We start from the raw sequence: 20526 nt of genomic DNA, 5'->3' as shown, positions 1-20526 counted from the left end.
TTAATACCTCCACAAAACGAACCTGGCAGAAAGGAAAAAAAAAAGTCATTGGAGGTGCTGGGTATCGATCCCAGTACCTCTCGCATGCTAAGCGAGCGCTCTACCATCTGAGCTACACCCCCGGACGAGGAACACTGCGGAGTCGAAGGAAATTTAAAGCGGTGAATGAGATCCAACGGGAGAGGATGGCAGGAGGTCCTCTCCCTGTCGACACCATTCCGGAAAACTTTGCAGCGCGCCGCCGTGAAGTCGACTGGTGCGACCTTGAGGGGCTACAATTGTATCAGTATATCCGCAGAGAGTACTGGCCGGTTAATGAGAGGTCAATGTTGATAATAGTTGACGTGATCTGCTTGTCTAATGATGGTTATCCCATGCAGTCACTAGACTTTCTTGCCACCGACAACCATTGCAAAAAAGTGTAGACAGCGAGGCGTTCCACAGGCGTCCCGGCAACAACAGTGGCCTGCAGTTGAAGGGGGCTTCTTCTATAGGCTTGTTGGCGGCTGTCCAGTTGAAACAGGGTGTACACCTAAGCTGTCGAACTGACGCACGCAACGGAAAAATGGCCCGTGGCCGGACTCCACCTGGCTGGTTTTTACTCAGCCATATGCCAGCGGAGCAGGCAAAAACACGACGCAGTATTTAACATGTGTAACTGGCCAATGGTTTTTCTGGCAGGGGTCCTCTTCATCTGCCTAAAATAGCTATGTGAAGAAGAAGCACACGACAGAAGTATGACACTGGGCTGACAGGGTTCCAGCTAACCCCTAGCGGCGTGAGGGGCTCCTCTCTTGATCTTATTTCCCTCACGTGACTAAAAACAAAGAAAACTCAGAAGCAGTGGTCAATAACAATCCTCTACCTGTCCCCAGAGCTAAACAAAAACATCAAAGTGGCCCCAAAAATACGAACTAGGAAGAATGCTTATCACCAAAGGCTGATTTGACCTGGCAGAATGGCAGGCACAGCGGCACCAATGAGCTGCGTTAAGAACTTGGAAATATGAGGCTGCAATTAGTTACCCCGTGACTTTTTACTCCACTGGTCTTTTACTTTTAAAACGAAAGAGTTCCATGTACAAGGAAAATAAAATAACGTCATTGGAGGTGCTGGGTATCGATCCCAGTACCTCTCGCATGCTAAGCGAGCGCTCTACCATCTGAGCTACACCACCGGACGGGGAGCACTGCGGAGTCGAAGGACATTTAAAATGGAGAAAGGGATCGGACGGGAGAGGGAAACAACGCGCTCAGCCCTTCGACGAAGTTTCTATCCTCCTTGATGCGACCTTGAGGAACGGAGATTGTAAGCGAAGGGCGTTTTTGGTCGAGTTCAATGCTCCGGCACTGCGTATCGGCCATGAAGAACGCCGTAATGGATGACTTCGGATTTATTTTGATCATCAAGGTACTTCTACGTGGCTTTATGTATTTCGTGTGTATCGATATGCAGCCACCGTGTCCGGGATTTGATCCCTAGACCCCGGGCTCAACAGCCTAACTTATACTTGCCTGGATCGCCAGGGTCAAAGTTTTACTCAAGATGACATGATTAGCCCTGCGAATAACTTTGATTCTATTGAGCCATCTTAGTTGTCCTCTAGCGGACAGGCGCTGTGGGCTGCAGCAGAGAGCGGTCTGTTTCTTGGGCACCTTGACGAGAAGCTTCTCTTGAGATGGATGCTGTACGACTAGTCCAAACGAGTTTAGAACAAGGTTAGAAGCATTGAACGTTAGGCAAACATGTGGCTTACGATAGCTGGCTGACTGTTGTTCGTCCACGTATCGTGTGTCTGTGTACAGACCAGTTCGATCTATACGGAACCTAAAACAGAAGCGTGACACATGGGTGGTCAGTATTCGGTCGACAGACAGTCTGTATGCAGTGGTTCTACCTTGTGTGCCGCCTTAGCTTTGTACCGGTCTTAAACTGATAAGGCTAACCTAACGGTTCATGTGCTGTCATAAACAGCCCAGTTAAGTTGTTTGTTGACCTGCAATATACAGGGTGTTTCACGTAAGACTACACAATTTATAAAAACAGGCTTTTTTGAATTAGAAGCGTGCTTTATTCGGTAATAGCATTGTAAAAGGTGCAGTACATCAGAATACAGCTGAGACGTTGCTGACCAGCAGGCTGGTTAACACTGAATAGTTAACTTTTTAACTATTATCATTAGGCTCCTTAACTACTGAGAGGCGTGTAGTCCACCACAAGTAATGTCCATATCAGTTTATAGAATATCGAAAATGCGGTTACCCTCGGGCGCAGTGAACCAACAAATTTTGTCTATTTCGAGGAGTTACGTGCACTGGAGAGGTTTCTTTGACTGCAAGCTTCTTGGAAGCGCAATGTATTTTGGCGCAACCCCAGGAGGTCGAAATTTCCGGAGCCCATCACTACGGCGTCCCTAATAGCCTGAGTTGCTTTGGGACATTAAAACGGCATAAACCAAACTTAGTCAGGGAATAATTGTACTCCCTAGATTCTACCGTCTTGGGTGCCCGTTAAACAGGTCTGAAATATATAGAAGGGCACTACGTTAGGAGTGCTGGGCATCACGCGATATCACGGCATATTAACGTTGGTTGCATCTAAATGTCTCAGAGAGCGCCCTCAGTTCGACACATACAAATTTAAGTTAAGAAAAAACTACACAACAGGCACTGAGTCACAACTGAACTTTATTCGAACGTACGCACAATACGGTAGAACTTGTATACGGATGAACAGTCTGCGTCAACCTTGTGCACAGAGCTCGAGCGGTGCCCTTCCCTGCACAAAAGTCTATACCTCGTCGTAGCGTCCAACTTTTAATGGCGACGAAGTTGAGCCACGTGAACCTGCAAGCAAGGTGGGCGCAAGCAATTTGCCCGCAAACCAAGGATCACTTCCTGATTTCGCTTTTAACTGCGTGGTGCAGACTGCTCGAGCGCTCTACACTGAGGAACAGGCGCTACATATTGTCGTGCAGGTGAGCCTAGACTTGAACTATATGCAGTCTGGACAACCTCTACAGTGTGGATATAGAAGAGTTGTCTCGAAAATCTGCCGTGCAACCTCCAGAATGCATTTCTGCACTAAGAGCAAGACGAACTATCCGCGTGTTGCCAAATGAACAGATCTTCGCCACTCTGCCTTTGAAACAACTGTTCGTGTCTTTCGCCCTGTGCGCTTCTTTAGATGTGACCATACCAACCTACTAACCAAACTGTCTTTGCTTCGGGCGAAAGCCGTTTGCACTTGGCGAAACGCCATACGCAGGTGAGGATGTCCCTGGGGCCACGTCCGACTGAGCTGTTCGACCTGAAGGACTTCGGCAACGTTCCCGAGACCACGATCCGCGTCAAGAGGAGCCTTCGTCGTGCTCTATATGAGTGTGCTCATGCACACGTAGCAGGCAACCGATTTTCTTGACGTGGCTAATCACGCAACGATGTGAATTTGCTGCTTATATGTATTTCTATTCAGTGACGTACCAGTTAATTTTGTTCCTCTTAACCTGCCGCACAATTTTTAGGACTTGTTTTGATTATAATTACTGTTGTTGTAATTTCTATGATTTGTAATTCCCCTGACCCCAAGACTGTTGCAGCACAATGGAAGTTCGCGTACGTACGTACGTATGAAACAAGAAAAAATAATAAAACAAGGAAAAACAAACAAATAAGAATATTGATATTAAGAACAACACAACTTTCAATACAACAGGAAAGTGGTGACAGCAGTTGAAACTGCGATCAAGAAATAGAACTTCTTGAATATTACGATTTGTGATTTGTTCAGTGCCCCCCATGTTAGGTCGTATTCTTTTGCATACGTGCTGTGTTTCCATCCCCTTCCTACAGTCGGTGTTTTTTCCCCTTCGTGGCTGCTGGGCGTCCATGTTCTAACGTCATGAGCGTAGAGGATGTCGCGAATTTGTAACGCGTCTCCAACTGCAGAAGGGGAAATGCTATCGCGTGCAGGTTCGAACGAGACAAGAAACAGATCAAACAAAACAAAACGAAGCCGTGTTTATAACTTAAAAGGTAAGAGCCCATCATAAATGAAAACACAAAAATAAACGCACACTCAACACGCGCACAACCCTATAAAAGGAAGTTACACAACTCGAGGGTCCCAGGTGATGCCCTGCAGACAGACAGGGCGGAAGCAGGGCGAATGAACTGCGGCGCGTCGCTGGCGCTGCGTCGAAGGAAGTGGCGCAAGGGAGCCAAGTGGTAGTAGGAGCGGAGAGGACCACAGGAATACGCCGGTGGACTCCTGTCAGCAGCACCAGGAATTTGGCGGCAGCAGAAGCGTAGCCAATGCCCGTTGACGGCATCCCGAAACGCCGTAAGCTTAATGCAGGCGATCAAGGGGGCCCTCTCGGCAGCACGGACCCAACGACCGACGGCCGCCACCTCCACGCTTGAATGACACGACCTTCGCTGCGCTGTCTCCCTTCACGCCTCGGTTTTCGCACACGTCAGCTCTCCGCTCCTCGTGCTCGCCACGCTCTTCGTCGCCGTCGCCTTGCAAACATCATTCGCACGTGCACACGCGCTGCACGCTGCTGCTTGCTTCTCGCTGCTTGCTGCTTGTTGCTGCTCCTCGCGGGTTCTCACTGCTTCTCGCGACCTCTCGCGGTTTCTCTCTGCTTCTCTGTCGCAGCGGTATAGTTTTTGTTGTGTTCGCGTCGCTAATGACCCCCACCCACCCCCACCGGATTACTTGTGCCTTGATCACCTTGATCTCACTTCCCACGCCATATTGTGCCACACGCGCAGTCTGCTGTACCATGGGTGCGGCGCACCAGGACTCCTACCTCAAGACCCCCCTTTCCGTCTGGCTCCAAGCAGTCTTATCTGCACATTTAGTCACAAGAAAATAAAACAGGGCTGCAACGAGGATGCAACGAGTACGTTTGAGCGTTCGCTGTGTTGTGAGAAGGCGCAGGACAGAAGGCTGCGTTGAATTCATAGTTGTAGCTTTGGCAGCCTTTTATTTCATCCCTGAGTTTGCGTTGGGTATGTGCCATTGTTTTTGAGGCAGCATCAACAACAACGTCGTCATGGTATGTTGGTTTATGCTCATTTTATTTTAATTTTCGCCTAATAGAACCAAATTTGTTTTTTCCTGTTTTTATAACACGTGGATGAAGCTTACCCCGAGTCTCATGCGAGAGGCAAAGCGAGAGGGAGATCTCAACCCTGCAGGAAGAAAATTCCCGCCCTTCAAAATGAGTAATTTCGCAATTTATGTCGCGTTTTTAAGTGCATACAATCTGACTCAACAATGCTTTCAGGGTCACAGCGATACCTGGTTTGACTCATTTTAGGCATAAGAAATTAGACTAATCAGCAAATTTTAGGCCTTTTAAAGCCATCATGGCGCCAAAAGATCGAATAAAACGAATAGCACGCACACCGAAGCGTCCGCAAAACACCCAGGCATGCCTGTTAAAGGGGCCCAGCGACAGCTATCCGGCATAGTAAGTAAGTCGCTCAATCGTTGGACGGTGTTGCAATTAATATATGGGCCAAATAGCTGCGACTTTTTTCAAAGTCGCGCACTCCTTCGTGCCACGCGTCTTCGTATGTAGGTTAACCGAGGTCAGGCCACACAGCTACTGTGGCCACAGCCACGCATGCCTCGCTTCCAAATACAAGCTGCAGCTACTTTGTGCACAGTAGATTTTAGCGGTGAGCGAAACAGACACCGAACTGCGCGCACATATCAATAAGCGATGAACGAAAGGGCTTTAGAGTAGGGGAAGGGGGGGTTCGCTATCGATTAAAGGGATAAGGGGATAGCGAGGCGCCAGTGTACAGGCGTAGGACAGTAACGCCCCTCTGGTAATTGTCCTGCGCATGCGCACTGGCACTCCGCTATTCCCCTACCCCATAATCGACGATACAAGGCGCAAGAGTGGACAGGACGAACGAGGAACGAATACGGACACTCTCGCGCCTCATATCATCGAGTCATGCACCAACTCGACCAACAGCCGATTCTTCTGAACCCCCTGGTCGATAGGGTCCCCCTGTTCCAAAAGTTTACTGTCGAGCAATACCGAGGAAGGCGTTTGGTCGGCGCTTTGTGGTACGAGCGCCTTTTCGGTGTCGGGCATGGTGTCGGTGCTGCACCGTCGTCCCGTTGCGCGGTGCATTGGCTCCGTAGCACCGGACCAGCGTTGCCAGGACAGCCTCTGCGAGCAGTACCGCCGTGGCGAGGCCGTGTCCCGCCAGCAGCAGCAGGAAGACGGAGCGCAGGTTGTCGAAGTCCAAGTTGTCACGTTCGCCGACGTCGACACGGGGACAGCGCGAGAAGTCGCCTCCCGAGGAAACGGTCTCGGCGTGCCACTTGAGGACCACGCCAGCCTCGGTGAGGCGGCTGCGCCTGGGCGTATAAGCAGAGACGTCGTCGAATGAGCTTCAGGTGTAACCGGGAGGAGCTATAGCGTCTGCAAGATACAGCTTTCCCGCGGGGCCACCGGGCAAATTGGAGGCATCGAGGCTTTTTGGCTTCTTCAAAGAAACGCGTTCACGACCATGAACTGGACTGCACAGATGGTTCAACATGTCATGTCGATGGAGAAGTCGGTAATTCATTGTTACTACTATGAAGCCGTCCAATTAATGCTCTTCTTCTCTCTCTGGAAGAAAAGAATAAGGCAGGCATACAGCTTCCCTGTGATATTTGAGGGAACTGGCCATATTCACAGGAAGCACGCGAACACTCCAGGTGGGCAGAGCTGAACAGCCCCGCTAGATGGGGCAACGTCACTTACCGAGGTGTGGACGTGAGACGCGAAAGAGTACTTCTAAAAATAAAATAGTATAACGACCTCCCCTTGGAGAAAAAGGGCCTTAACGAGATTCGTCGCTCAGCCGTGGTACTTTGGGAGGCCTGAAAGCGAAACTCGGAGGAACAAAAACGCAACAAAAAATCACGACAGCGACACGTGCTCAGCTATTGCTTGCGAGTGCACATCATTTCGCAGGCTGCAGTAGAAAGAAAAGCATCGCTAGCTGACAGCAAAGAAACAACGATGTGACTTTTGCCGTCAGTGTGGCTTTAACAAAGTGCTTCTCGTCTATGTAATGCATTGGTGCTTTGGAAAGTGTAACGCAGATCTGACGCAAACAGGAAAAAAATAACGGTCGATTTGCGTAGTTAGGCGAAATGCTAATTAGGTGCGCTCGAACTCTGTGGCCATTTTTTTGCATTGTTTATGCCTTGTTGTTAATGATACTGCCATGTGATTAAAGTGGTATATCAAGCGTATTCTGAGTGTTTGCTTGGTATGGATGACGCAACGTATACATATAAATACATGACACAAAGTTACAGTCATTCTATGCATTCATATCAGTCACAGCGCCCGTTCTACAAAAAAATCTGGCGTCGTCGACGACGGCGTTGTGAGCGGAAAACGAGGTGGACCACCTGCCACCTAGGTGACGTGACCTTGTGACGTCATCACAACCTGCCCACCGTGGAAGGTGGAAAACACCTGTTATACGGACGGCCAGAACGACAACATTCTTTTTCATTGAATGTTAGCTTGAGTGTTACCGTACTAAAAAAAATTCGCAGGACGGTTACGAATATGTAAGGCGAGATTCAGCGATAGCTGTGTAGGCATTTAGTTTTGGCAAGCGGCTGTTCCAAACAGAGCCACCTGAAGGGTATTCGAGCCAGGTTGACGTACATAAGGTGACATCAGACGACGTGACGCACAGCATTAATAAAGGCCTTAACACCACATCCTATGTGACGTCATGCGAGATGATAACCATACCCGGGTTGCCGTGGTAACCATCGTAACGCACCTACCGGTTACAGCAACGGCGACGCGCAAGCCAGGGACGGGCGCCTAAACAGCTGTCGCTATAAAAGCAGTTATGCTTTTGTGGGCCAGCAGCAGCCATGGCGTCCTGCGTGCTCCTCAGCCAGCGCAGGAGAGCTCACCTTCGCTCCCAGGCGTTCATGAGGAGGCGGACGTTGCGGCGGTTGTAGTACACGACCAGCGGGTGCGAGAAGAGGCGCTCGCGGCCGATGTAGAACTCGTGGTGCGGGTAGCGGCGGCACCTCTTGGCCGCCTGGTACACCAGCGTGGTGCGGTCCCCGACGATCACCGCCTTGCCCTCGACCACCTGGTCCAGCACGGTCGCGGACCACAGCCGCCGGTAGGGCACCAGCGAGCCGGGCTTCAGCTTGCGGTACACTAGGCGGTCATTCATCCGCGGAGACAACTGCGATCACCGTCGGTAAAACGCCCGTGCTCTCGATCATGCTCACGGGGCAGAAGTCAGGTCGACGCGTCTGCCTGCTGCTAACAATCTGCTTCTCTTTCTTTTTCGAGTTATCTCGGCATGACCATTCACTTAACGAGCCGCTTTCGAACACTTCAACGCGCACATGGGACTATAGACCTAGTCTATTCGTCGCCGCAATCATTATCAATCACGTTAAGTATATGCTGCTGGATGCGAAAACCCGGCACCTCTATCCTAGCAAACTAAAAGATCACATGTCACTCCACCAAAGCATCGACGTTTCCTTTCTCCTGAAGCTACAGGTTACTACGAATGCACAGTACTGGGTGCAGCACCCAATCGCCGCCGCGGATTGAGTGAAAAGCATTTGCGACGCTTTTTCGTCCCATACAAGGTTCTTCGTCACCTAAGTGAACTGGACTATGAGGTCGTCCCTGACGAAATGGATGCATCCCAGGAACGCCCCGCACGACCAGCAGTCGACCATGTCGTCCGTCTAAAGCCCTATTATGGGCGCTAAAGGACACTGTGTTTCCACACTCGGTGTTTATTTTTCACAATCCATTTTTAGTCGCCTTCTCTTTTAAAGCATGGGCCGATGCTTCTTTGAGAGGGGAGTAATTCCGCGCATCTTTGTAGTGTTTGTTTGTTCATTCTTCAAAGCTGCCGGCACGCAGCGTTATCGCTTTGTTTGCGATGCACGACGCGATCAGATTTATCTCGATTGATCGCATCCAGGCGGAGTCGATTCTACGTTGTTCCGGAATGTTGTAGCAACTATGCACGCTTTATCTCGAAAGTTCGCTATCAGCTTTAAATTGAGCACGGCCGAGAGCGGCGGACAATCTGTTCAACGACCGCCGAGAACGCTTGCTGCCACGCCGCCGCCCAGTGACTCAGTGTATTGCGGAAGCAGGTCAGCCCGAATAGAGTTTTATTTAGACGCCGTTCTCGCTGTCTTTCTGCTCTCTGGGTTGCAGCCACCACCACGTGACAATATATCTCACGAGCGTCCACCCATCGCCCAATACCAACCTCCACTTTCTAACAATCTCCACCCACCTCAGCCAACCTCCAGAAGGCTCCTCCCGCCACCCACTCAGACGCTTCCACAAGTCCTCCGGTACTAGAAACCCATGGCGCAAGCAAATCAAAAGACGCAAATGGGTCGTCGAGCCGCTGAAGCTGCATACGGGAGGCGCAAACGGCAGGCATACTCTAATGCTAACGCATGCACCTCTGCATGTTTCGCATTGATCGCCTGTAACTTTTTTTGTTTGCCTCTAAGTTGCGGCCCCGCAAGGTTTAGCATGAGTAAATAGGCAGTGCTATATATAGACACGCTCCAGAACCTGCTTTCACTTCCCGCTGCATGCATAGGCCAGCACCCGTTGAAACTCCTCCGAGATGAACCTTGCGTGAACGCACACACTCACCGCCAGCAGCAGCGGGTAGGCTGGCCCCCGGAGCATGAAAACCCTGACGTCTTCTCGGGAGGCCAGCTGGGCGGCCGAGTCGATGCGGTGTCCACTGCGGTGGCGCACGGTCAGACCGGCCTTCATCTTGCCCGTGAACACGTTGGCGAACACCAGCATGGCCAGCCACCAGAAGGCCACCGCCACTCGGCCAGACGAGCCCCGGGCCGCGCAGGCGCTCGCTGCGGTGAGCCAGACAATGCGATCGCGTCTTGATACACGTCACAGGATGATGCGGTATAATTAGTTCTCATTCCAACCAAATCACAGGAAAAGTTTTAAAATTTCACCTTATCACGTTTAGCGGCAAAAGTTTCGCGCTGTACAGGATGACAGCTTCGTGGCAGCTGCGGTGTGGTGGGGAAGGTAGTGCCGGTAGGCTACTGTCTGTAACATACTGTGGCTTTGAAAACGTTTTGAAACTAGTGCGTGAGCGTGAAACTTGAAGAGGGCTATTATCATCATCAGCATCATCTGTCCTGTTAGGTTTGCAGGATCAGGGTTTCTCTCAGTAAATTCCAACCGTGCCGTAAGCCAGCTGCCTTCGATGTCAGCGAAACCAGAGTTACCTCCTATTTAATCTGTCACTACAAAAGGAGCGGAAGGCGTTACGGTTACGTCATTGCGCTGTTCGGTGCATTATGAAGGGGACTGCCTAAAATTGCCAATCAGCGAAAGATTGCTTGCCAGTCACCTCATGTCGGCGTCTGCTGAATTGTCTCCTCCCTGAGGAACTAGCCTCGCGGTAGTTTTTCCAAGTGAAACGAAGTTGGAATAAGTTTGGCTATTTAACACTAACTAGGCGTTCATCGACGGTACTGCACCGGCGAAAAGACTGTAATAGACTGTAGTTTGGCCACAGACCAATGACCAGCGGCAATCTCAGATATTCAGCAAGAGAGCTGTGCTCAAAAGCGATTTAGTTTAAGCGCACACTGCTATGCCGACTTGAGCGGAACGGCTGTCGACGTAGAGATCGAGGAGCATACAGCCAGTTATCATCAAGAAGCAAAAAGAAAAGAAAAATGAATCGTGCAAACACCATCGCATACCACGCCGCCGCCTCATTTGTATTATCCTCCACTGTGTTTTTTTTTCTTTTATTATGACTGCGGGGTGTAGCATCCGTAACCAACCAGCTTAAGCTGTTCATTGTGTTTTTCCTGACAGCATCATTGCTGATAGAGACTGGCAACTGGTAAACGGTTTGTCACCGCTTTGTAAACAACATCTCAAGCATCGGAATGGCCGGCTGCCTACCTTGAAGAAAAATGCATCGTGCGAGCGTGAGCAGGTTTTCCAACAGTCTTGAGATGAACTTCTGGGAGGAACCCGGGGCCAGCGATTTGATCAGAGTCAGCAGAAGAAGAAAGACTCCAAGAGCTATCCATACCTGCGGGCGTGGAAATACAGCTTGTATGCAGCTTGTCGTTTAATTTGCGCCATACTGCAGTAAGATAGTCAGTTGTATACTTTGATACGCGATTTTAAATTAGAGGGCATAGTAATTAAAGTTTGTTCTGAACGACCATTGTACTCGCAGTGTCACATCGAGTACGAGGCTCAGAGCACGTTTGAAGCAGCTTACTGAATTATGCGCTTTCTGTTAGCATTGGCCTGTGGAAAGTATCCTCTAGGAAAATAGCTAGATTCGGCGAAGCGTGGGAGAAAAGTGGTGATTTTTGTTGTATTTCGTAATATATTCCATGGACACGTCATAGTCACAGTCTTTATTTCAGACATGGCTAAGGAGAGGGAAGAATTGCCGCTGTACAACGGATTGACGCTGGTCCCTTCCCCCGAACTTTGTGATGTCAGAAAATGTGCCTTTTTTTTAAAGTAGTTTTTCATCCGCCTCCTCCCATCATCATCGTCCCCCATCGTGACCTTCTTTTATCTCCTCTTCCCGTCCCCCAGAGCAGAGTAGCAGGCCAGATATTTATTTTTCAGGAAAACCTCTCTGCCCTTCCTATCAATAAACCCTCTCTCTCTCTCTCTCTTTCTTCCCCCGAAATTCGTTAGCACGTGACGAACGGGTTCGGCATGATACATGCGGAGAGAATATTTACGCTGTTCACAAACAAATCGCAAACACGTTGGATTTGAACGCATGTATGCGGATCACATCTTTATGCGTAACAAAATCCGTAGCGAGTAAGAAAATTAAACATACTAACACTTCTTTTTCCTTTATATTCAGAAACTAACTATATGGCTCATTCGTTTAAAACAAGTTTTGAGGCTTGTTGATTACTTTCTTGATTCATAACGACAGCGAAGGAGCACGAACACAAGAAAAAAAATGCAAATACACGGACGAACGTGTGCGTGCTTCTCTTGTGTTTGTGCTCCTTCGCTGCCGTTATGAGTCAAGAATGGCTCCTTCGTATTTATTTTTTTCGTAATTTATCTCATTTTTCTAGTCATCTTGCCTCCAAGTAAATATTTACCGCTTTGGACTTGTTTGAACTCTCTTACTACACGTCATCACTTCGATGTCATTAGTTCATGCAGCTTAGTGTGTTTTTTTCTGTTGTTACCATCGAAGCCGGTGTTGCCCTGAAATATAATTATCTCAGCGTAATTACAAAACATATATGACGTGCAGCCAAAAGCCATGCGGTTTCTACTTAGAGTGCTCCATCGCACTCTGAGGAATCTGTGTGCATGACCTAACGCACACGTTAAGGAGAGTGCAGTAAGGTATAAAGTAAGATATTTCGATAAAAGCAGGCGAGAAAACTCTGAGTGATAAAAAAGTACACAGAAGTGCATGAAATTTGAGGCGAAATACTGTATTGCACTGTCCTCCAGCCATTTGCATGCAAACCTTGTGTACTAATTACATGAGGAACCTGATGAGCACGCGACCTGGGGAAACTATGTAGTCACTGGTTGCGAGTAATGTAGTGCTACAACATTCCGGCAGGTAGCTTTTCCGCCGCTCTTGTTCCAAGCAAAACGAACATATTAATGCGACAGTGTTAGGGGTCCCGTTCAGAGGAGAACTCGGCGCTGTAGTTGACGTGTCGAGAAAACCCAGATTGATGATTGGTCGAGAGGGTAAGGACGTCACACGTGGAGCTGCCGAACTGAAAAGTGATCAATACATTACAGAAACTGCGATGACAAAGTCGCAACATGACTCAGATGCTACTACGACATGTAAGAATGTAAAGTAAATGAATTGCACTAGAAACAAAAATTATGGTAATTAGATGGTAATCGAACCTGTGGCCCTTGAGTGGCGAGTCAGACACGCTAAACCTAGGCCATAGAGGCACTTTTTAAAACATGATATTTACTACACAGAAAATATGTTCTATGTACGAGAACTATTTGCAAAGCTTTTAGGAAATGGCACGAAATACATAAAAAAAAGGCAGAGCAAAAGAGCACTAGACGGGAGGTAAGGCTGAGCCCACCACCAACAGGGGGTGCCAAGTCGGTTTAAAGTCTGTCCGATGATGATGAGGACGATGGATTTTTACGGCGCATGGGCATCTGTGGCCAAAGAGCGCCATGACACTAGTTATTTTCTTCTGCTCAAGGTGGGGTAAAAGACCCATTTCCCAAGCAGTTCACCCTAAAGAAGCCGAGCGCCAGACCAGAGGAAAGCTTGTACCCATTGTGTCACCGGTGGGTACCCGGCGGCACTGGGGATCGAACCTAGCACCTCCCGCATGCGAGGCGGACGCTGTCCGTCAGTCCGTTCATACACTTCTCTCAGAAGAACAATCATATGGCAGAAATTAGATTTTGCCGAACCAGCTGGTTCACAGTGCCGGTCCAAAATTCTAGTTTTCCATAAGCTCTGCAGTCCAATCAGAAAAAAAAAAGCGTATCACGAGGTTCATCGACATATTGCACTTCGGTAAGGTATCGTATGGTATCAGGAGTCAAACAAATTCGCTTTTTCAAGGTTTGTTGCAAGACATCAGAGAACAGAACTGCGTCCTTACAATTTATGAGCACACATTTCCCGTACACTACGGCTATCGAAGCATGTTCGTTCGAGTTGGTTAAAGGGAGGCCTTTTGTGTCTTGGCTGCGAAGTGATATCGAGAGAGGACCCGCAGGCCGCTTAAGGAACCCATTAGCGCTATGCCATCGCGGAAGAACTGACGACTCTCACATCAGGCTCGAAGACCGTCAGGGAGGAGGCGATGCTGCTGCTCTCGGAGGTGTCGTTGCCGAAGCCCCCCAGGATGACCACGTCCTCGGCCCAGATGCTGGACGTCGGCTCGGCCACCTCGTTGCGCGAGTTGGTCGGGTAGAAGAGCGTGAAGGAGACGTCGCTCTCCTGCGGTTCAATGCTCAGGGTGTGTACCTTGGTCGGTGGCTCACGAGCACATACGGGCTAGGACAGCGTCCTTATCATCAACAGCCTCCATAGTTCAATGCCTGAAAGACGCGTTCGTCTCCCAGTTACCTGCTGTTCTGCTCAGCGACAGCAGTGGCCACATTAATGCAGAAAGCCAGCTCCGTCAGTGTGATAGGTCGTTCTCGGTTGAGTTATCTTCGTATTCACGTGCCGCCGAGGTGGCTGAGTGGTTATGGCGCTCGGCTGCTGATCCGAAAGACGCGGAATCGATCCCGGCCGCGGTGGTCGAATTTTGACAGAGGTTAAATTCTAGAGGCCCGTGTACTGTGCGATGTCAGTGCACGTTAAAGAACCCCAAGTGGTCGAAATTATTCCGAAGCCCTCCACTACGGTGTCTCTCATAGCCTGAGTCGCTTTAGGACGCTAAACTCCCACGAACCATAAACCGAAACTTTGACACTCTAATAGACCCCAGGTCTCCAGTTTTGCGCGTTACATGTCCCACCCAAGTTCATTTCTCTTTCAGCGTGGAAGCACTACTTAATGACGTCAAACGCAACCAAGAATCTTGTGTGAAGCCTCGGAGTAATCCCGGTAAGCTCGGGTTAGTTCGGAGGACCGTCGCGCAAACTGCAGCCAATGGGGGGAAGCTCGGGGAAGTTTACAGGATTCATAATTTTTGCTCACAGCGCAACAAGAACGGGACACGAGACGAAAGACTAGCACAAACAAGCGCTGACTGTCAACTGTTTTTTTTTATTGAAGAACGAAAGGCGTATATATACAGACAATGAAAGACTTATCAAGACAACACAAGTAATCTGGAAGGCACGCGGGAGGTCAGATAACTCAGTTCCCACTCGGATAATGCAATGAAAGGGCTGCTGGTACACATCGTACCATTGTAGTGAATGTATAGAAGGACGCCATTACCTCGCGTGTTAGTTTATCGCTGTGTCGGAACATGATGCCCGTGTTCATGTACAGTACTCACGGATTGAAATAGGACATTCGGAGCGCGTGGCCGTCGCTTCATGGAGCGCCGCCCGTAGACGCTCATGGAACCAAGGTGGTGCATTGTGGTATGGCGTGAGAGGGAGAACATCTACAAAGCAGAATTGTTCCTTCCAGTAGCCAATCAGCCGGCCTGTGGTTTACCACATGCCTGCGTGGCACTGCAAGGCTAGCGCCCGAATGTCCTATTTCAATCCGTGAGTACTGTACATACAGTGCCATGTACATTGGCCAGACTGGCAGGTGTGTCAACAAACGTCTAATGGAGCATGAGAACACAATGAAAAAATGAACCCCTTTCCCACACAGGCGCCCACTGCAGTAAATGCCAATGTAAGCATGAGAAAGATTACACAGAAAGGAGAGCAAAAGGTGACCCCCTTGCCCAGTCGACTTTTCGATGCATGGAGCGAAAATGCGTTCCTGATTACAAGAACACGCGCATACTGTTCCGACACAGCGATAAACACGCGAGGTATGGAGGCCTTCTATATTCACTGCAACAGTACGATGTGTATCAGCAGCCATTCCATTGCGTTATCCGACAGGGAATTGAGTTATCTGGCCTCCCACGTGGCTTCCAGATTACATTTGTTGTCTTGATAAGCCTTTCATTGTCTGTATATATACGCCTTTCATTCTTCAATTAAAAAAAAAACAGTTGATAGTCAGTGCTTTGTGTTAATCTTTCGTCTCGTGTACCGTTCCTGTCGCGCTGTGAGCAAAAATGATGAATACTTACCAACTCGCCCAAATTTCCGCCTTGCTAAGTTTACAGCAGCGTCGCGCCAGCTGTAGCCAATGGGAGGAGGGCGTCACGCCAGCTGCCGCCGAGTGGAGGGAGGATGTGAAGATGAAGAGCGGAAACGCGCTTGCGTGCACACGCAAGTGCCGGAAAGAAGAGGCAAAGAGTCAACACATGCTTTCGGACCTCTACTCAGCTTAACTACGTTAAAACCCTACGAATTATTTTAATTTCAGCTAAAAAATCAATTCAGAGAGAGAGAGAAAGAGAGGATACACTTTATTGCATACTTCAGTGCTAGCCGCAAAGTTGGTAGCGGTCTTAACACGCGAGGACCAGCTGGTCTTGCAGCTGCTATGAGGCGAAGGAAGGAGGCAGCAGGTGTAAAAATGGCAGTGGGAGACAGTGACATGGTGTTCTGTGGCGTTGGGACATGAAAGTGTGGTCCGCCGACGGTGCAGATGTGCCTTGGTCGGTGTATAGATAACGTTAATAATAATAATAATTGGTTTTTGGGGAAAGGAAATGGCGCGGTATCTGTCTCATATATCGGCGGACACCTGAACCGCGCCGTAAGGGAAGGGATGAAGGAGGGAGTGAAAGAAGAAAGGAAGAAAGAGGGGCCGTAGTGGAGGGCTCCGGAATAATTTCGACCACCTGGGGATCTTTAACGTGCACTGACATCGCACAGCACACGGGTGCCTTAGCGTTCGCGTAGAAGACGAATGGACAAGTTGTAGAGTCATTCGCTTACGAATGCATGCAGCTCTCTTTCTGTCGCGCTGCGTGAATCAATTTTTTTCGAAGCTAAAAAAGAAAACAAATAAAAGGGACGAAACACGCCGTGAAACAGATAACGCTGACGCGTCCGGCGCTTACGTGCCCTCTGTTCTTCCCTCCCTTTTTCGCGCTGACTTCGAGTTACTTGGACACGTAGGCATCCAAAAAAAATTGAAAATTGGTTTTGAAGAAAGGAAATGACGCAGTAACTGTCTCACATATCTCGATGGACACCCGAACCGCGCCCTAAAGGAAGGGATAAAAGAGGGAGTGAGGAGGGAAAGGGATGGGAGGGCACAACCAATTATAATGGCCGCCATTTTGTACTCGAGAAACCGAAACTATGCCGCCATTTCGCCTCCTGACGTCATAGTTCCACCTCTATCCACTATATTGAACCGTGACGTCATCATTTGCACGTGGCATGTGGTTTTTTCTACAATGCCATTGTAGATGGCGCTACAAGTCTCAATGCGAGACATGCTGTCTTCTAGTTGCTGCCACAGATGGCACTGTGATCACAGGGTGGTAGCAGACCCCACGAAATCTCGAAACGTGATGAGTAAGAGCTAACGCTCTTAAAAGGAGGAGGTGCCGTAGCCGTAGTGGAAGTCTCCGAAATAATTTCGACCACCTGAGGTTTTTAACGTACACTGACATCGCACAGAACACGGTAGCCTTTTGCGTTTCGCCTCCATCGAAATGCGGCCGCCGCGGTCGGGTTTGAACCCGGGTACTCCGGATCAGTAGACGAGTGCCTTAACCACTGAGCCATCGCGGCGGGTTATGCATCGAACAGTAACGCGCTTTATTAGCATACGCAACCGACACTATAGTGTTACCGAACATCATTTTCATTTTATATGTTTGTTTCCTAGACGACCATGCTCTATTCTTAAAAGCGAGGAGGTGGGGTTCTTTTTTCCCGTGCGAGAATCGGTAGGCGAGAGCTGCAGCGGGCGCGTTGGGCCTCGAAACAGTGCTCCCGATTTCAAAGGAATGGCCGGAGCTCGGGCGCGGGACGGCTCCGTCCCCGACGTTTATTGGGAGGGAGGCTTTTGCACGTGTTCAACTCATAAACCGGGCGGCGGCTGACACGGGCCAGGGCGACTGGATAGAGCGCATGCATGCGTTCTGCGAGCTGACGCAGGCCTATCGAGCCGAGCGGAAGCTCTACCCTACACCCCACTCATCCCTTACCATCCACCACCAAATCCTGTGGCACCGTCTGCAGACCTGAACCCTCCCCACCCCCTACCTGCTATCCCGCATGCATCCGGGTGCCTTCACCCCATCCTGTTCGTTGTGATTCTACCCCATTGCTACCCTGACACATATACTCATGGAGTGCCCCGCTGATCATACCCCTCTCCACCTGGGAGGAATGGAAGGCCTCACTGCGCGCGACGGACCCGAACCGGCAGAAGACCACGCGGGCCTCGAATGTTCTGCAGTGACATGGACTGTAAGACATCTAGTGCAATGAGGCCGTGCCTGGCCCGGGCTAGCAGCCCACACCAGTGGACATTAAAGTTTTATCTGTCTCTTCTCCGCGTGTTTTCTGAATGTATTTATGTGTGTGTCAACTTTGACACAGACCAGGAATAAATAAGACACACTTTGAGTGGTCCAGAGCCGGAGCGTGAAACGAGCGAGATGAGTTTGTGGAGCAGCATTGAGTGTCCGCGCGTATGCGCGAGCGGTGCGTTGAGCGGACTGCGCATGTATTAAACTTCCATATTCTTAATAGTAACTTGTAGAAAGTCTCCATATATATATATATATATATATATATATATATATATATATATATATATATATATATATATATATATATATATATATATATATATATATATATATATATATATATATATATATATATATATATATATAAGCTAACAATAATAGGGTACAAAGTAAGAAAACAGCAGTTGGTAACACTGGGACACGGCCCGGGGCGTCTTGTATTACTCCGCTAGTCAATCACAACAGTAGACGAATTTACCTTTTTAATGTTTGACTGCTAGCTTTTGATGTTTGACAAGCCATGCATCAAAATTTTTGAGCTTATAATTTCGTCTCTTGTTTAGGTAACTAGTTTTAACAACCGACTAGTTTTTGTCGTGCAGGAATTCCGTGCGACGGTCCTGAATGTAAGCGGAGTTTCACTGCAGACATCAGGTGTATCCGACTATAGAGCTCAAGACAACTGATATGAAAAAACAAGCTTTGCGAAGCAGAAAGGCTGTCTTCTATGCCAGCCTCAAAAACGCTCGAAACAATTTGAGAACGGTGAGCAGTGCACAAGTTCGTCATTTACCACAAGGGTAACTTACAACCACAGAGGGATTGACTGATAGTTCGCGTAAATACGGATGCGTCGATGCACGTAATGTAGTGATTGGTACAATAACTGCAAGACCTTACATTCCTCTGCAGTTCCCCGATGAATCCTGTCCAGGAGCCATTAGACATCTTGACACCCCACTCAGGATTGGCGAGGATGGTTGTCTTGTGCCTGTTAGCAAAACAAAAAATCACAATCATGAAAGCAAACATTCGAACCCGATTACATAGCGCTGTGTGATGACTGAAACGGTGGAGGACGACACATCGAAGATAGGCAACGGGACATGCGCCTATCAGAGGAACACACCATTTATGTCTATGCTATTAGACAGAAGGGAGTAGACAGAGTATAGTGGTCAGACCTTCTGAGAACTAAGTGCGTTGCCGCAATCATTAGTCCGTCAAAGACTACAGATTACTCCTTCCGAGACTAATTGCAAAGGGAGATCAGCTATAGTTACTCTCCCCGAACCCGCGCAGTAACCGTTCACGCGAAGGCTAAATGCTGCAGTTACTCCTGTTGTACCTCTTTTTGGCCTAGAGTGCTACAACGTTATTTACCAGTTTAGTAAGTTGGGCGGGTTGGTGTTGTTCCACGATCTAAAAACAGCGCAAAAAGCAACAGCAAGAAGAAAAAAATGCACCTCTGGTCCCGTGCATTTATTCATCTTATCCTTCGTCTTTTGCAATGTTTGCTGTTTTTGAATAATTTAGCGCGTTTGATTGTTATGCAAAGCGTCGGCATTAACACAAAAAGAACTGCAAGCATACTTTCCTCCCACAATACCAAAGACGTGAGATTATTTGTTTACTTAATCGTATCCAGGTGTCCACATTACCAGAAGGCATGGACAAAATAGTTCTAAAGCGTGTTCGTTCGTGACAATTGCACGCCGCATAAATAATATCTATACATTACGAGTGCGTTTTTGGCAAAAGGATGGCTATTATATTTGATGAAAGCTTACCGAATTCCTAATCGCTCGGCCGAGTCCCAGAGAAGTTTCAGGAGGCCCGTGGCGAAGGTGATATGGGGAATACTGCCATTGGGCAAAAACTGCGCGTGAGGTAGGTGCTAGTTGAAGAAGAACAAGAACAATGAAATATTACGTCACTTGGAAACTGCAAGCCATGATGCATCCAACAATTTTTTTTTGTGCAGACCTCTTAATAAAGCAAAAAGTGCTTTTACGATGAATAAAAGTAGTCTTATCTGAAATGGATAAGGAGACACAGATTTTCAAATATATGACACGAGGAGCGACCACTTCACTGAAAAACTACGAAAGTAGGTCGTCAGATACGTTACCTGGATAAATAAACACTTAATAAATAGAGCGTTAGACAACGTTGAACATACATACTCCGCTTACATTCATTGTGCTTATGCGCAAAACCGGTCCCGCGGTATATGCCATGGCTGCTTCTTAGCAAAAGCTGACAACGGTAGTTGGCGTAGTTCGCCTAGCTTTTGGCTCTGTCGCGGTTACTGGGTACGTCTCAACGATGACTGGCTGCTTGTTACAGCCAGCCCTGCCACAGGCTGCACTAACGGTTACCCAACTG

General features: G+C 48.6%; 1 protein-coding gene and 2 non-coding genes across 3 annotated transcripts; all 3 read right to left on the bottom strand.

The window, feature by feature from the left end:
- Positions 1-49: 49 nt before the first annotated feature.
- On the bottom strand, positions 50-122 carry TRNAA-AGC (transfer RNA alanine (anticodon AGC)). The gene has a single exon. It is a non-coding gene; the product is annotated as a tRNA-Ala (tRNA).
- Positions 123-1104: 982 nt separating this feature from the next.
- TRNAA-AGC (transfer RNA alanine (anticodon AGC)) lies at positions 1105-1177 on the bottom strand. The gene has a single exon. It is a non-coding gene; the product is annotated as a tRNA-Ala (tRNA).
- A 4867-nt stretch (positions 1178-6044) lies between these two features.
- Positions 6045-20378, bottom strand: LOC144107365 (uncharacterized). Its single transcript, XM_077640359.1, has 9 exons — positions 20334-20378; positions 19929-20035; positions 19039-19129; positions 13881-14048; positions 11006-11138; positions 9707-9927; positions 9333-9455; positions 7963-8246; positions 6045-6387 (listed from the first exon to the last, which is right to left on the bottom strand). The coding sequence occupies exons 1-9, from the start codon at positions 20376-20378 to the stop codon at positions 6045-6047; spliced, it is 1515 nt and encodes a 504-aa protein (XP_077496485.1).
- Positions 20379-20526: the final 148 nt, after the last annotated feature.

This window comes from Amblyomma americanum, chromosome 10 (genome assembly GCF_052857255.1).
Source record: "Amblyomma americanum isolate KBUSLIRL-KWMA chromosome 10, ASM5285725v1, whole genome shotgun sequence".
NCBI classification, from domain to species: domain Eukaryota; kingdom Metazoa; phylum Arthropoda; class Arachnida; order Ixodida; family Ixodidae; genus Amblyomma; species Amblyomma americanum.
This window is presented reverse-complemented; position numbering and strand designations above follow the sequence as displayed.